This window comes from Morone saxatilis, unplaced genomic scaffold, assembly GCF_004916995.1.
Source record: "Morone saxatilis isolate NCDOM2014 unplaced genomic scaffold, NCSU_SB_2.0 Contig17, whole genome shotgun sequence".
Lineage (NCBI taxonomy): Eukaryota > Metazoa > Chordata > Actinopteri > Moronidae > Morone > Morone saxatilis.
Genome location: NW_023339729.1, coordinates 21,006,368 through 21,017,737, shown reverse-complemented (window position 1 = coordinate 21,017,737; position 11,370 = coordinate 21,006,368). Strand labels below are relative to the sequence as shown.

General features: G+C 40.6%; 1 protein-coding gene across 1 annotated transcript in view; it reads right to left on the bottom strand.

Moving 5' to 3' along the window:
• Positions 1-11,370, bottom strand: part of fam160a1a (family with sequence similarity 160 member A1a) — a gene marked incomplete at its 5' end in the record, with an annotated part of 31,968 nt that overhangs the window by 5,184 nt on the left and 15,414 nt on the right. Inside the window, 6 exon segments of the mRNA XM_035659540.1 lie at positions 675-877; positions 1,062-1,141; positions 2,642-2,809; positions 3,249-3,335; positions 3,462-3,620; positions 5,228-5,908. Coding sequence (XP_035515433.1) covers positions 675-877; positions 1,062-1,141; positions 2,642-2,809; positions 3,249-3,335; positions 3,462-3,620; positions 5,228-5,908 — 1,378 coding nt within the window.

Sequence of the window (11,370 nt, the reverse complement as noted above, 5' to 3'; positions counted from 1 at the left end):
TAAAAGTATTCAGTAGTGTCAAAGAGCATGATTAAAACTAGCTTTCCTGTCTAATGTAGCTGGTGGGGCGGGGGCTCAGTCCCATACACAAAGACACCTCAGAGGTGTGAATACCTACTGACACAGAGCTGAAGTGCATTTGTCCAAATCACTACGTCAGCCTGCTTGCCTACGGATTTCTGCTACGATCATCAACAATCATTCTCATCTGTAACTGCTAGATAACTGCTGACGTCAGGGCAGGAAACACAATTAGACAATTAGACAGGTTGTAAACGAACACACAGGCTAGCCAAACCTATTTGGAAGAGAAGACAAAGGTTGGTTGTAATCCTTCATCACAGTTTAAAGATCAACTTCCTGGTTTAAGTAGTTGTGTGAGCAGTTTTCCTGGGCAATGCGGGATTGTTACCAACATTTTGGTTGTGAAAAATGTCTGTTTTACCTCCAAATAAAGCAGTTTGGATAATCTGGCTTTTAAACAACCTGTATGATTGTCCCTGTGCTTGTCTCATTGGACTTCATTATAGAAATGTCTCCCTGTTCCCAGATCTAAGCAAATTTGGCAAATACAGTGCTGTCATAACCCATTGAAATGATATCTAAACTGTAAAAATAAGATCCAAGCTGTTTTAAACCAGAAAAATGTTCCTTTAATGTCTTGTCCCCCCTACCTGTGGCCCTGGGGTTGCTGGGAGTCTCTGCACCCTTGGAAAAAAGGATGGAGTCTAGCTGTCGCAGGGGCGGGGGGCTGTGATCTGGAGAGCAGCAGGACGGCGTTAATGCCAGGATCTTGGCTGCTGACACAGAGTAGCAGTCCCTCTCCCTCACCACACGTCTCTGACTCAACATCATGTGATTACAGGGGATCAGGTACCTGGGGAGGCAGATGGGAACAGATCCTGTTAAGGAAACCAACGGGTGGTCGTAGGAGGGGGAACCGACAGATGGTAACACAAGTCTGCATGGTGGGAGGTAGAGAGTAAAAGCTCATCATGTCGTAAACCAATTAGCTGTACCATGCTTCATAACTGGGATAAGTCTGCATGTGTGCCACTCACCTCAATATGAGCTGCAGCATCACATCTTCACAGTATAAGCCAATGAGAGTGCGGAAAAGTGCCAGTGACACAGTGCCTAACTGGAGAGTTGAACAGAAAAACACAATGAGACTGAGGATGGCTGCTTTTGATGCTACTGCTGATATATTTCAGTCTGGAATTCAATCACTGTGCCCAGTAAATAGCATAAAAACATTTTCATTGCAAGGCTAGAATTGTGTAACATAACGTTTTACAAGTTGAGCAGGAATTTTTGAAAACTAAAAATCTGTCATCATGTGTAGGTTAGTTTGAGTTAGCCAAGATAACTGAATATTGTCCTCGCATACGCAGCCGTAGATTTGACAAAGTGGTTGAAGGCTCAACAGCAATAAGTTATGTTTTGTTGGAGCACCACTGGCTACTACTAGCCTTCTTCTTAATGCTACAGAGGATAGATGATTTGGAGAAGATGGGCCTAAAGAGGTCAGTCTCCACAACTCCTCCATCAGCCTGTTTGAGAGTAAGAAGAGATGTTTTCTTGCTGCCTGGTACCAGAGAAGGAACTGGCTGGAGTACTCTGTACTCCAGCCTGTACTGTGTGTGGATGCAGCTTTCTGTCATTTGGATGCATTTCTGTTAATATAAAATGTGTGTGTCCTTGCATTTATTTACACCTAAGTGATTTTTCCTTGTGTTTTCAGATTATTAGGAAATAAAGTGACAAGAATTCACTATATTTGTGACTTTTAGAGTACCACTGAATTGTGACACTTTCATTGTGCACGATTATGTTGCCACATGCCAGTAATTTAGTGCTCGCCCTTGGATATTTGTTCTAGCTCCGACACTGTGGACCGAAGTGGTAGTCTGACAAGGTGATTGACAGACGGACATTACCGTCCACAGAGCCATTTAGCATGGCCAGAAATGAGTGTAAAATAGAGCTAATCAGCAGAGTTTATCCTAAGTAAAAGTCACTTTTGCTCTGATTAGCCTAAAGAAGGTTTTCCTTCAGTCAAAGGCACTAAAACCTGACAGCATCAAGAGCACAACTACCTAAGAAGTGCCAATTCCTGAAGCCATTAAACATCAATGATAAAAGCAAGGAAAATAAAATGGTTGAAATGTGGAATATTTGCATGTTAGTCAATGTTTAATTTGGCTAAATGTCAAAAATTTGAAAAGCAAACATGTTTCTTATTTTTCACTGAGTTGCAGGTGTGTCAAAGTTGACTGTTGGCAAACACTGGAGGAGGGAACTCCCTGAGCCGTTTACACAGTCAAACAGCAATGTAAAGAGTGCATTACTTATTCATCTTAATGATTTAGTTCCTAAACATTTGAACAAGATGTTCCAGCATATAGGGCTGTTTTAAAATGCTCATATGCGGTGCTTCACTAACAGGATATATCCCTGCAACTGAGCATCACCATGGCAACAATCTGCAAGCTTCAGTGCTGACATTTAAAGTTTCACCATGGGTCCAAGTGCCTCTGGGGTAGTTTATCTGGAGTTATTAAATACAGCATGACTCATGTTTGAGTGCAATGTGTGATTTCAAGACAAGACATGTAGATCAGGCTTCAGGCTTCTGTACCTGGAAGGGGGTGTTGATGCGGCTGACTAGGGTATCTAAAATTTGGACGTTGTCGTGTTGGTGGAGGAGGATGAAGGAGAGGAAAGTCTGCAGCAGGGCTGGCTCAGATACACTCCTCAGGAAGAGGTCGAGGTATGCGGTGGTGGTCATCACCTCCTCCAGGGTGAGCTTCAAAGAGGAAGGGAGGACAGGAGTATGGTGTCAACTTATAGAACAAACACAAACATTATGCCAGAGAAAAATCTGTTGACCGTTTCTGCAGTGCATAGCAAGATGTTGGGATGTTCTGCAGATATTTGTGTACAAATTTGAGTATATAGTACACTGTTTAATTTATTACTGTATTCATTTGTATACTCTAATTCCTCTGCTCTGTGCAGTTAAAGGCAAACAAAACAATTTTAAGTTATTTTACAGACATTTTACTCGTGTGATAATTCTATTTGTAAAAAGTACATTTTTTGTACCAGAAACTCGTTTTTCGCCAAATACTCGCTCAACCTTATTACTGAGGAACATGACCAATGCTTTATTACCAACTTCCACTGGAATATACTGTATACTTGTTAAAATGAGGCATTGCATGGAGGTGAAGACAAGTACCAACCTTATGGAGAGCTGGTGCTAGGACAGGCACAAGGAATCCGTTGTAGATGTAGCCAACTAACTGGTGTCTGATATCAGGGTGGGCCACCTGGGAACAGTCAATGTTAAGGCACATATCAGTCAAGAGTGCAGTCAAGCAGAAGGCTGCAGCCATTTATCATTTGGGAATAAATTTTTCATGTGACAGAGCATTGGTGTGCAGCGCTGTTTTCACCTGAATAACAGCATTGCAGAATTCCAACGAGTTGAGAAACTGGACGAGGGACGGCATCTGGAGCCAGTCCTCTCTGTGAAGGCAGTGCCACTCCTCACTGGGAACCTCCAGCTTGGTGGGCAGTGATGAGTACAGGCCGCTCAGGCCTGTGGCCAGAACCTGAGGGGACAGAGTCAACAACAAATTAAGATCTTACAGTCTTATTATTGACTATTAGACTATTTAATGTCAGCTTAAAATTTTCACTAATCCTGTAAAATATATTTCAACATCTACGAAACAGACAGGCACAAAATTTCGTAAACATTCATGGTTCACAGACAATGTAATGACTATGGTAATCCTCAGAGGTTTTGAGTGAAATATCTTGACAACCATTAGACAGATGATGCCATGAAATTCAGTACAATTTGGGTCCCCACAGGATGATTTAAAGTAACTTAACTGACCTTAGATGGTGAACATGGCGGACATTATACCTGCTAAACATCAGCATGTTAGCACTGTCATATGTGAGCATGTTAGCGTGGTGAGATTAGCATTTAGCTCAACATTTCATTTTATAAATTTAACTGTAACTGCAGAGCTTTTTTTCCCCCCCGACTATATTAGACTATTATCTATTTTTCTATAACGCTAATCTCCACAGCAAAACTACACTAAAACAATTTAGGTCTGTAAGATGTTATACCTGTTCTGTCAAAAAGCACACTGTGCCTAGCATGATGTGATATATACAATCTAATGAAAAATAATCTGACGTAAAGTAGTTACAGAGAGAATATTATGGGCCTCATTAAACATTAGTGAGGCAGTGTATGGCATAAATGATATATGCGCGCCATCTCGGCAGTCGGTTTTACTTTCAGCTTCACACAACAGATTTATAACGGTGTTTTACTGCTCACTACAATGCAAAATACTTTTGTAAATCATTTCTTTTGCATTTTTTGATAATGTAATGCAGATGTAAGCAGAGCACTGCAGCAGCCTACATATCAGCCCGCCTGTTCCTCCTTACACAGAAAGACAGCATGCATATGGATTTATGTCTCCTACAGGTCAGCTCTATAAATATTTGAGCAGCAAAGAGTTTTATTGCCCATAACTTCCACATCATAATCATCATGATATGGTAATTAGGTCACTAATTAATACATTAATGTCAACAGACTTTCCACATAACAAATGGTCACTATCAATATGACTGGAGTTTTTACAGGGTAGGATTTCAAACAACAGAGTCTGTAGCACTGCAGTCTAATTTAACTGTAAGATGAGTGCATCATTAGTGTTGCACTGATGTATACATCCTCTATAGGATTATCCTTGTAGCCCGCCAGTGGAACCAATTAAATTCAGAATGCAGTTAAATTGGCATCGCATCAAAAGCTATTTTTCATTGCGATGTCTGCAGCTGCGGATAAATGGCATTATTTACATGGGATTAGTTTGCAACCGTGCCACAATCTTCTGAATGCCAGACATTTGTGACATTCAGTGCCAGAGATGTTTTAACCTTGCTTGAAGTGGCTTCATGAATTAATTTGCATATTTTGGCCTGATTATCCCACCCAGGGTCATAGAAAAAGTCTGGGATTTTAGAGTCGCTGTGAGAGAATAAGAGAGAACAACTCCTCATACAAAAAGGTTGAATTAGTTAGGAAAATAAAAGTCTGGGGAAATTCTCAGATACCAAAAAACAGAAGCAAAAGAGAGCAAGAGAAAGAGAAACAAGGAACAATAATCCCTCATTTGAGACTGACCGGACAGAAGAAGGTATTTTCTGCCACGTGTTTGGCCACTCGCTCATTCTCAGCGGACAACGACATAATGAGCAGCAGTGCATCTCTGGCTTGCTGGCCCACTGTGCCCTCCCTGTGGATGAAAGGGATGAGCAGAGAGAAGATGAGGAAGTTTGTGGCTCCCTGATCCTCACTGGTGTGGAAAAACAGCTCCAGAATTGAAGGGTCCTTTGCCAGAACGCAGCACAGCTGGTTGAGCAGCAGCACCAGCTCGGCTTCGACTTGTGGTGCTGCGGTGCCAGAACAGGACGACAGCAGCATCATGAGCGGCCGCAGGATGGGTTTGTGATGCAGCAGAGGCTGGTGCGCCTGGCCCACCAGCATCTCATACATCTTCAGCTGCTCCAGCTTCATGTCGTCTGTGAACTCCCTGCGGAGGCTCCACACGAAGAGTCGCTCCATCACGTTCTCCATCACCACAAACTCCAGGATGGGGCCCATGGCACCGGCCTGACCGCTCTCCTCCTCCATTAGCAGGAAGAGCATGTGTTCCACATAGTTCTGCACTGCGCTCGCCTCGTCTCCAGGGATGGGGCCGAAACGAGGGCCGCCGCTAGAGCCAGCGCTGAGGTTGATGACACTTAGGGAGGGCAGGGTGGAGTTGCTGCGCAGGGGATCATGCTTTTCTAGGATCTTCACCACCTACAGTAAGAGACCAGAGGAATATTACTTACAACTGAACACATTATAACCATATATTTAATTGCAATTAAACCTTACATAAAAATTTATTTTTATGCAAGAACAGCTGCAAAGTAATCAGTAATTATGCTTTCTCATACGTTGTAGAACCAAAGATTTTGGAGGTTTCAAGTTAAGAACACAATACTTGATAACAATGATAACAACAATACCTATAAATCACCTAATAAAGTTGTTGTGGTTTATATACATTGTCACCAAAGTATAAAGGCTTTTCATGCTAATGAAAAAATATATAATAAATTGATGATTTCTCTTTGTGTGAAGAAATACAAATAAATAAATTCACACAGGTCAGGTACTTTTTTTAGTGGTGGTTGACTCTTGGGTTGGAGACATGCACTAGAGTGACACTTCAATTTCTGAGACACTTGAGAGGCCACTGCAAAACACCACTGCAATCAGGAGATAATTCAAAAATAGGGAATTCATTTTTACAATCAGAATGAAATAAGAGGAAATAAATACAAAATTCTGTTTGGAAGGGGACAGATCTTTATTGGTGGGCCACAAAAATGTATTCTATACATGAAATACACTGCTCCTTACAGGTAACATGACCTTAAATAGCCACCATTTTGGAGAGCACAATGTAAAGACAAAGATCGACAGAAACTCAATTTGCAAAATCTGAGGAAGACGCAAATTGATTGCTGGGATTTAAAAAGTGCAAAAACGCTGTTTCCATTTGTGTCGACAAAGTGGATCCTTAGTATCACCACTCACACAATATACAGTGTATATGTTATACTATAGATACTTGACCTATGGTATAAGTCAGTATTCCTTTTTTATTGCAGTTTTAATCTTATGTGTATAAATAGTGCTTGTATACTATCAAACCAGATAAAACCAGATACATTGCAGGTAAAATCACTCCCTTCTTCCTGACAGGTTAACCATCAACAATAATGGGGTGTAAATAGACCAGCAGCACAGTACAAATCAACTCAGTTTGGTAGAACAGAGTGAAACAGTCCTTTGTGTATCTAGATCCTCCCTTGTGTGTCCACTGCGTAGAAACCAGAGTCACAATAATGGAGCCAGTGTCCCCAGCCTGCCGCTGCTACCATGACAATAACTGGCTGTGTACAAGAGAACTGGGCATGGCTGATGGAAACAAGAGAACAGAGTTCGTAATCCCTGTCTCTGCCCAATGGGGCCTGGTCCAGTGGCCCAGTTCAGGCTCCCTGGTCATTATAGAAGTGACAGGAAGGGGTCAGCTTTGAGAATCATTTGAGGATTTTACCGACTGGATATACATATGGAGGAGTCAGACTGTGGTTGTGGGCTGCATGCCAGTATAATACTGACATTATCAAGGTCAGTTGAAGACAGGGTTAAGGTTTAAACTATAATGCCTAGAGTATCTGAATTATTTGTAAAGTAGCTGCTAGTAAGCACACATTTGTATAGCCGTTCAGTATACTGTAGGTCTGACAGTGCTGACAAGTCAATGGGTCATTGAATGATTCTGTATTGTCAAAATATAAATGATACAGAAAAAGTCTTTGCTCTGAAAATATGACCACGCCTGGGCTCAGTCTGGATCCACATCAAAAAGGTCTGAGCTTTCATTTGTAGTCCCAGGACAATCTCTATGAATTAAAAGTGAATTATGGGTGTTGGTGCATCAGAAGTGTGAGCTGTGAGAGGTTGGTCAGATGATAAATGAGACAGAAGCAATAATGTCAAACTGAAGGTAGTATCACATTGCCAGACTCCAACTCCACTCTCTGTGTTTGTGCTGTGCTGAAGTCTATTACTTCAGTAAAGTAAAGTATTAGATAAAGCTGGTGGAGCTTTTAACCCGCAACTGCTCCAGTTGAGCTGCTGAGACTGTGCCAACAGATCCGACTGTGGCTGTTTCCAGGTGTGTGTGTATATAAATCTGTAAAACTCTTTTGTGTATGAGCAGGACCATGCTGTAAAAGGAGAGCACTGCACTCGGTGAAACCTCCCTAAATAAATAAAGCTTAAAAAACACCCACAACCGTGAAAGATAAATTATGTGTCCAAACAAATTATTAAAATACCATAAATATGTGTCATGTTTTCAACTTAAGCCGATACTTTGAAGTACACTGATATATAGAATTTATAGCATTTAAAAGGAAAAACCCTAGAGGGTGTTGACATCACAAACAAATGTATTAAAAACATTAACTCAAAAAGCAAATTAAAAAAAAGGGAGAAAAACAGCATTAAAAATAAAACTTTAGAAGTTGCAACAATACATTAGTGCCAAATTTGCTGATGCTGGGGTCTTTTCTTAAAACCTTTGGAGTTTTATGATAAGTCAGCTTGTGAAGTACAAGGCTAGATGGGTGTTTTGACGCATTTCTTATGCATTATTAATACAAGATGACATATGCGGTGTCAGATTCAGGCAGTGCTCTGAAGTGCCAATTTTAAGGTGTTAACACTAGAAAAAGTCTCCCAAATTCACACTTAACATCTGTTCTTTTATTTTTAGTTGACAGATGCCGAAAAAAATAAATGTTACTGTAACAAGCAAGAACACAACTTCACCTGAGGGATGGGAGCAGCAACAAAGCTAATATGACACAAAATGCTACTCTTTTGGTTTGGTTTGACACCAGAGAACTGAAGCCGAGTCTGAAGATGCTTTGTGGAGTGTTTCCACATAAACTGTATCATCACCAAACAAAAACACATTCATAAAACTTTGGCATTAGCCATGAATGGAATGAGTCAGTAACTCTGAAGAGCCACAGTGACGAGGAACACACTGCCCATACTTCACTGTCTATAGTTAAAGATTGTTGGCAGCCACAGCAACCAACAGATCACTTTGCATGTCACAACAAACACAATGAGCTCTGTGAGGCCTGGAGAGCAGCAGATAAGACATGGCAAATGAACATAAACATCATCTGCTAAAGACACGGGCAGAGCTTCTTGCAGAGGGACAAGGCCAATGCTACTTACAACATGTTGCTCGGATTTCAAGGTTTTCCGAACTGAAACCAAAGTCAAGAGCACTCTTATCGGGCTGCAGATTAAGTAAGCATGGAAATACGAGTCTGCAGGAGTGAAATTGTGCTGCCAGTTTGCCTCGAGCTAAACGAGCTTTAATCTGGAACAGGGAGTTCTCATTTTTTCTGTTCACAGTCAGGAGCTGGGACTAGTAAGCCTCTTGTATTTTTGATTAAAACAACTTCTTAAAAAGAAAAAAGTGAAATCAAGCAGACATCTTGTCACATGGCCCCTGGATGCATAGGGCTATGGGAGCTTTCATTTTAGTATTTCAATGAAAGCAAATTCCTTTCACTTCAGAACCAACAGAAGTATGAGAGGAATATGAGAAGGAATAAATTAATCTGTGAAAATGCATGATTGGATTCCTGATAGATTTACCAGACAGGACTTAATGCATGTGTCAAAAGCAAACTACAAACCTTCATGTGGCAAAACAATAGTGTAGTCAGCCTATCATCATGTTCAGTGCCAAGTCTGTCACTGGTTTGGACTGTTAAACTTGGTGACAGGTGAGTTTGTATTCAAAACAATAAGGTAATTTACAACACAGTACTTCTACACCAGTCTTAATTCACCAACCACACTGACAGATATATTCAACATAATGCAGGTCACAGGAGTGATTCACCTTTTCCAAAAAAAAACAAAACAACTTAAACTAGTTTGACATCAAAATCTGAGCACGCGGTCCACTTACTTTTCCTGTTTCTTTTGTGAAACTACTATTTCCAAGGTCAATAATGAAACTCAAGCTCAATTTATCAATCAATTAATGTACTAGAATAAGTTCACGTAACTCCTCAGAAACCAAGTGACATAATAAACCTCAGAAAATGAGAATCAAAAAGAAATTTCCTCTCTAGGTATGTTTTTTAGAGATTCTGTTAGGAATAATAAATCACATCTGTGGCAGTATGGTTTTTACCTTGTTAAAATATTTTAAATCATATCATATATGCCTCAGTCCATAATCTATGAATGTGCAAATATTTTTCACCTTAAAAGTTTAACTGTCTCTTACTTCACTTCATTTTAGGTTTTTGTGCACTGGAGGTTTCCACATCACACTTTTGTGAGTTCTGATATCACAAATCCATGCTCGTATGTCCAGACATTCCCAGATGAGCGAAGACAAAACTTTCAGCTGATGAATGTGAAAACAGCCTTTCTAGTGTCAAACTCTGCACAAACATCCTTCTGCACGGTGAAGGTCAAACGTTCAAATGAAATAACAATAAACAAAACACATTTTTTGAGTGGAGGGGGACTTAAGGGCTTACAAGTCTACACATCTGCATTAAACCACACAGCTTCTAACCAAATAACACAACTGATCCCTACAAGCTTATCTGGTGGCAAATTTAATAAAAAACAAAGGAATTCAGCTAATTTAGAGCACCACAGAGGCCCCTCAAAAAAGGGTCAAACCCCACTCTGACAGCCACTAATGTAGACGTAAAAAGCAGCTGACACTTCGTTACCAACACACTTTTCTATTCCCTCGGTATTTGGCCCGCGTCACACTTTTGTCAGTGTGGATAACGTTTGTTCATCTCAGTGTGGGAGGAGAAGGTCTCGCAGGCAGCCAGGACTCACAGGGGTGAACAGGGACACATGCTGCTGCAAAGAGCCAAGAGTCTGAGACAGTCGGCTTCACACTGCCAAGATTCCACCGGCCACAAGCTGCACTGCAGTTTAGTGTTGTTCAGGCAGCACTGGAGCCAGTCTCTACCGTCAGTGAGGTAGAAGTAGAATTTGTTTCTTAATGAGAATAACTTTGGCATGTGTTAAAGTGTCGGTTCCCAACCATAGTTTTGTGTTCCCAATGGGTCACAAAATAGATCTGGGGTGTGACAAGATGATTAACTGGAACTTTCACTGATCTTTGCACTTTTCCTCAAGTTTGATTGAGGCTCAGAGGTGGCAATTTTGAAAATATTTTAAAAGGAATAATTTGTCAGCTTTGGAAAATGCTTGTTTACTTGCCAGGAGTTAGATGATTAATACTACTCTGATGTCTGTGTGTGTACATGTATGAGCTTGAGGCTAGAGGCGATTAGCTTAGCTTACCCCAACTTATCTGTCCAAAGCTCAAAAGTACAACCACAAACACTTCCAAAGTTTACTAGTTACCACACTGTATCTCGTTATTTTAATCCACACACAAACAGAAATGTGAAAATTTGTGGTTTCACTTGGAGTTACATGCCAAAAGTTGAAAAAGCTGTCCAGTGAGAAAGGAAGACAAATTAATGTTAATCAGAAAAAAGTTAAAGGATGTAACTCTCTTTACAACCACAAATTCTCACTTTAACATTTCTGTTTGTGTACAGTATAAACAAACTGAATATAACTTATTAGTGAGCTTTAGCGCCATCAAAAGGCTTTTGTTTTTTGAG